This window comes from Gossypium hirsutum, chromosome D13 (genome assembly GCF_007990345.1).
Source record: "Gossypium hirsutum isolate 1008001.06 chromosome D13, Gossypium_hirsutum_v2.1, whole genome shotgun sequence".
Lineage (NCBI taxonomy): Eukaryota > Viridiplantae > Streptophyta > Magnoliopsida > Malvales > Malvaceae > Gossypium > Gossypium hirsutum.
In genome coordinates, this window is record NC_053449.1 from 53,699,857 (window position 1) to 53,705,941 (window position 6,085).

The 6,085-nt window shown below is 27.3% G+C and overlaps 1 protein-coding gene across 1 annotated transcript; it reads left to right on the forward strand.

Annotated features, from left to right (window-relative positions):
- The first annotated feature begins 3,912 nt into the window (after nucleotides 1-3,912).
- LOC107920650 (probable glutathione S-transferase) lies at nucleotides 3,913-5,659 on the forward strand. The gene is made up of 2 exons (XM_016850457.2): nucleotides 3,913-4,419; nucleotides 5,166-5,659. The coding sequence occupies exons 1-2, from the start codon at nucleotides 4,105-4,107 to the stop codon at nucleotides 5,508-5,510; spliced, it is 660 nt and encodes a 219-aa protein (XP_016705946.2). The 5' UTR covers nucleotides 3,913-4,104; the 3' UTR covers nucleotides 5,511-5,659.
- Nucleotides 5,660-6,085: the final 426 nt, after the last annotated feature.

Here is a 6,085-nt window from a genome sequence, read left to right on the forward strand (position 1 = left end):
TTTATATCTATTGATTTAATTGTTTTCCATTTTCCCTAAAGCTTGGTACAAGTAGTGAAAGAACCACTACTATTGTAAGGAAGATTGGACAATCTAATACTTCCCAATATCAACATTCATGGAAAGGCCCTAGATTGAAGTGGAAGGGGAAAAAGGCCGTGACAACAAGGCAAATTATGCAACAACACTTTGATGTTGTCTGAAAGAAGAGGGGAAATCCTTCTAAACAAGTGCAAATAAGGACACAAGCAAGCCAAACAAATTCTATTATAATAGATTATTGAAGTGCAAACTGATGCTAGCGTAATTTTAGTTTCTCTGATAGTATAGGTTATGGTTGACAAGGGACAAGATTGGTACATTTTATTCATATGGGAACCGTTTGTTGATAAGGGAACATCTTGTTTATATTGGAACATTTTGTTGATAAGATGCATTTTGAGGATATTGCATATTCAAATATGCTTTTTATGTAATTTTTGACGTTTTGTTTCTTTATTGTTTGTCATTGAATTATGGTTTAATTAATATTTAAAATTGATATGGAATTACAATTAAATATTGTTTGCATTTGAAGATGGAATCTTGCAGTTTTGAGGTTAGAGTTGCTACTTTTTTTTTCTCTTTGGTTCAATTCATTACAAAAATTATAATTAAATTTTATTGTAAAAAAAGTATAATTAAATTTTATTGTATAAAAAGTAATTAAATTAATTTAGTTATAATGACAAATAAAAAAATCATATCAGGAAAAAATGTTGATGCCATCAATAGTACACATGGCATCTGAGGTGGCATCTTAGTTGGCAAAAATGAAATAAAAAGTCAAACTTAATAGACACATCATCTTGATTGTTAAAAATTATTGGTCAATGTTAGTCAAGGGTCATTTTACTGAATTTTGACAGTTCAAGTACTCAATTGAGTGAAAAAAAAATCGAGACTTAATTTTTTTTAATTCAAGAACTTTCTTCTTTCTTAAGCCATAAAAATTAATCACTATATTATATTAAAATAAAATTATGCTTTCTATAAAAAGAAAGTTAAAGATTTTAATTATTCAATAAATTGTAATACACAATAATATTAATTATGAGGAAGGCTAGAGAGATGGTAAAAACAATTAGCCATAAAGAAACCATAATAAACTTAAACAAATTTAAATAAATAAATAAAATAAAAACATGTAAAAAAATAAAATTAAAAATAGAACTTCCTAAAAAAATAAAAATAAAATTTGAATCTAAAATGAAAGCTAATAATATTGCAAAAACAATTTAACATTCCCAATCTTGATATTCTTCAATATATCTTCCTCCACATTATCTTCTTTTGATTGAGATCTTTATTGTTTAATAATGCAATTAATCATATTTTGATTCATATTGCTTCATTCAACTCCACAAGAAAAAATATTATTAAATATATAATGCAATTAAGTGCATTTTTACTCTTGTTCCTTCATTCAAAACTTCACAAGAATTACTAATATCAAATAATTAAAATATTATTAAATATCAAATAATAAAATAATCAAAATTAAAATAATAAAATTGGATATATAAGATAATAATGATTTTTGTAAGAAAACAAAATTTATTTGTAAAAATAGAATGTCGATAATGATAAGAAAAGAGAGAAAAATAGAACATACCGGTTTTATGTGGAAACTCAAAATCATGGGTAGAGAAGAAGAAAATTCACTATGTATGTCGAATTCGAATAATACAAAAGGAGAGATGACCACGTCCATTTATAGGTTTGTAAAATCATGTTCTAATCAAAGTCAAATAAAAATAATGCAATAAGGTTAAAACACCTTATTCTAATCAAAAGCAAATAGAGGAAGCATACTTCTATACGGATTTCACTTGTCCGACTTTCGCCCTTGTAGATCCCCTATCTTTTCATTTGTATTTTTATTTAACAAGAATTTGGGTCACATATCTTTAACACTATCAAATAACAATAAAAGCTTTATATATATATATATATATATGTAAATGTTACTTTTTTTATATATATATAAATGTCTAGAATTATTCATAGTCCCTCCCTACCCTTTAATAGGAGGATAAATGCGCTTCAGTGCACTCAAACACATGTCCTTTTGAATAAGCAGCAATGTTAATGTCAATCGAGTTAAGACTTAGTCAGCTTTAAATATTACTTGAATGAAAATATTTTGTTAATTCAACTATTATATCATATCATATAGTTTATATTACATTACATTATTATATGAAAAAATATTTAATATATAAATTAAAGAATTAATAAGTATTCTATAAAAATATAATAATTATAATGATGTGACTCACAATGTAATTTATGGTTAAAAAAGACGAGCAGGCCGTACTTTAGCTTCAAACAATCACCACCAGACGCACACTACCGACGTAAGGAATGGCTACCACTCGCTCTATGGAAGGTCCTAGAATTATTATTTTGTTGTCAGTAACGCGTCCAATGTTAGAACATGAAATGGACATACTACCTCTAATTTTTGATATTATATGTTTACTATAAAGTAACCACCGGAAGTAAACAAAGTCAACTTATACATAAACAAGTCTTGAGATGAAAATTAAATTGCACATTTTTATAATAATAAAAATATAATTTTATTATTTAATAGTTTATATTTTATAATTCTTGAAGGATTAAAATAAATTTTTATCATTTTTATAACTATTAATTTAAAATATTATAAATTATAAAAAATATTTTAAAAAAATTCATTGGGAACTGGATCCCTTACTAACCTCCTTGAAATCCTCACTAACATAAACCTAATCTAACCAAACCCACCCTAATAAAACTTATAAATAAACCTACACATAATTTAGAGTTTTGAGATACATGATTTCCAAAATCTATATCTATATCTATATCTACTATTTATTAATTATTTTATTGAATTAATTTCACTTATCAACCAAATTGAGCGAAATTACCCAACAATATTTTTATTTGCAAAATAAATTATATAATTATGTACTTTTATAAATCAATAAAAATTTATCCATAGTACAATTTGAACCAAAAGAGACCATGCATATTAAACTTTTTTATTTATCATTTAAACTAAACTTATTTTTAGTTTTCATTTGAAACTTTTATAAATATATTTATATTCTAAAATTTTATATATATATATATGAATAATGTTATTGATTAAACTAGTGTCATATAATAAAATTTTTAATTTATATTAAATTTATGATATAATTAATGATACAGTCAACCAAACTCCATTTTACATAAAAAAATTATTAAAATATATTACACAATACAATGTATTATTAAGAAAAATATTTTTTTTTTATTTTTTTACATTTTATATACAAATTCGATTTAATTCGTGATTCAATGAATTCTGAACATTAAATTTTAGTAGAAAAAATTCCACTCCCGTTTCAATAAATATATTGCTAAATAATTTTCTTTCACCTAAACCATATTTTGATCATTATTTAGGATAGTTAGGTAAAAAAACTCTTTTCAATTTTTCTCGAATTTAAAATTTAATAAATTAAGAGTAATTTAATATTTGTTAATTTTGAAAGTGAGCAATTAAGGATAATTAATTTTAAATTTAATTTTTTTATTAATTATACATGATTTTGATTAGTATAATAATACATTTAACCTTCAAAGTTTATATATTCTATCAATTTAGTCTTAATTTAACAAATTTATCCTGCAACATTTATGTTGAGGCTAAATTATGTTAAACTTTTTTAAAATTAAGGCCAAAATGATAAAATATGTAAACATTAAATGTTATATTTGTTATTATATTAATCAAAATTATAAAATTGAAAAATATATGAATTTCATGATTAATTGTTTTTACTTTTAAAATAGATGAAAGATTAATTACTTCAAATATTTTAGAGGAACTAATTTGTTCCATTTAAAACATTGAAGTCATAGAAAAATTAAATAAAAGAAATATCATATAAAAACCTACCAACCCTTATCATTTTCTTTCCTATAAATATACTCTGACACCCCCTTCAGAATCAGAGGAATCCAAAAGAAACCCAAGATTATAAATTTAGTATCGATTTGAGTATTTGAATAGTTTAGATTACAAGAATGGCAGGGGAACTAGTATTGTTGGATTTCTGGCCAAGTCCATTTGGGATGAGATCCAGGATTGCTTTGGCTGAGAAAGGGATACCATACGAGTACAGAGAAGAAGATTTGAGGAACAAGAGTGATTTGCTGCTGCAGATGAACCCTGTTCACAAGAAAATCCCTGTTCTTATCCATAATGGTAAACCGGTTTGTGAGTCGGTCATTCAGGTTCAGTATATTGATGAGGTCTGGCATGATAAAGCTCCTTTGATCCCTTCTGATCCTTATCAAAGAGCTGTTGCCAGATTCTGGGTTGATTTCATTGACAAGAAGGTGCTTTCTTTTACTCGTTTTAAGTCTCTACGTTTCTGCTATGATTTTTCAATGGGCTGACTTGATTTTAGATTATGTTTTAATTTAGTTTCCATTTTGGCGAGGGGGGTGGTTCTGGGCTGCAAATTGGACGGCAACAGTGTGGCAGGAATTGCTTAACCTATAGGATTTTTGTTATACCATTACTATATAGGTTAAACTCAATCCTTCTCTTATGATTGAAACATTTGGGATAAGTGAAGGAAATCTAATGGACTCAAATTGAGATGAATAGTATTTTTTCAGTAAGTGATATTGGGGTACACTACACAACTATAGAGATACTTTCATTTTTCATTTGTCTTGAATGTGTAAGTTGAACTTAATCAATTTAGAAAGCTTGGTTTTATTGGTTTCAAATGTTATGCTTACTGCTCATCCGCAACTAAGTCCATTATTTTAATATTCTAGGTGATATTGGCTTGCTTTCTCTCTTTCAACCTATTCTAGTTGCAATTATTGCAACTTTTTCACTATCCACAACTAGATCTAATCATCAATGATGATAATTTATGACCATGATTACTGTTTGAATTCTTTAGCTATGCAGGGAGAACAAAAACATTTTCTTCATGTTCTATGATTATTCATATTCATGTCATTATATGTTTTCCATGTTGAGGGAGAGATGAAACTAAAAATAAATGTGGAAATTTTTACTGACTGAATAGAACTCTGATTCTCTAATATTGTACTGTGAAATACAGATATATGAGCTGGGGAGCAAAATATGGAAGACAAAGGGAGAAGAACAAGCAAATGCAAAGAAAGAATTTATTGAGTGCCTGAAGCTGTTGGAAGGAGAGCTTGGAGACAAGACTTACTTTGGAGGAGAAAGTCTTGGATATGTGGATGTTGCATTAGTTCCATTTTATAGCTGGTTTTATGCTTATGAGAAGTGTGGGGACTTCAGCATTGAAGCAGAGTGTCCCAAGATGATTGCTTGGGTTAAAAGGTGCATGCAAAAGGAGAGTGTAGCCAAGAGTCTTCCTGACCAAGAAAAAGTCTATGAATTTATTCTGCAGTTGAAGAAAGTCTTTGGAATTGAGTAATTCAATTCTTGGGAGTTGGGATCCAAGCTTCAGGCATGTACTACCATTATATCTGGTTTTAAATAAAAGGGCATTTAGCTGTTGCCTGCCTGGTTGGGATTGTCATTTGAAATTTCTGAGTTTTCAATTTATAAAGTACTTTTAGTTCCTACGAATGTTCTTAATCTTTTGGTATGCTCTTTTTTTTTTCTTTTTCTTTTTCTAGCTGGTTGAATCATGTATACACTATGTTTAAATGCCCTTTAAATGGATTTAGGTAAGGTGGCTGTTGAAATCATTGAGTGCATGACCATAGTACCCTAAGAGCATTGGTTGGATATCCAATCATTACTTTGTTTTAGATATTCAACCTCCTACCTCAATCCAGAAATTGTAATTACGTATTATTCTACAACATTGAACCCAAATTGTAACTCGATTCGACTCGAAAAAATTAAAAAAAATTCGAATTTCGAGTTAAACGAATCGAGTTATTCGAGTTAATCGAGTTATTCGAATCAACTCGAATTTTTTTTTCGAATTTCGAGTTCGAATCGAGTTGAGTTTTCGAATTCGAATAACTCGAATAATTCGAA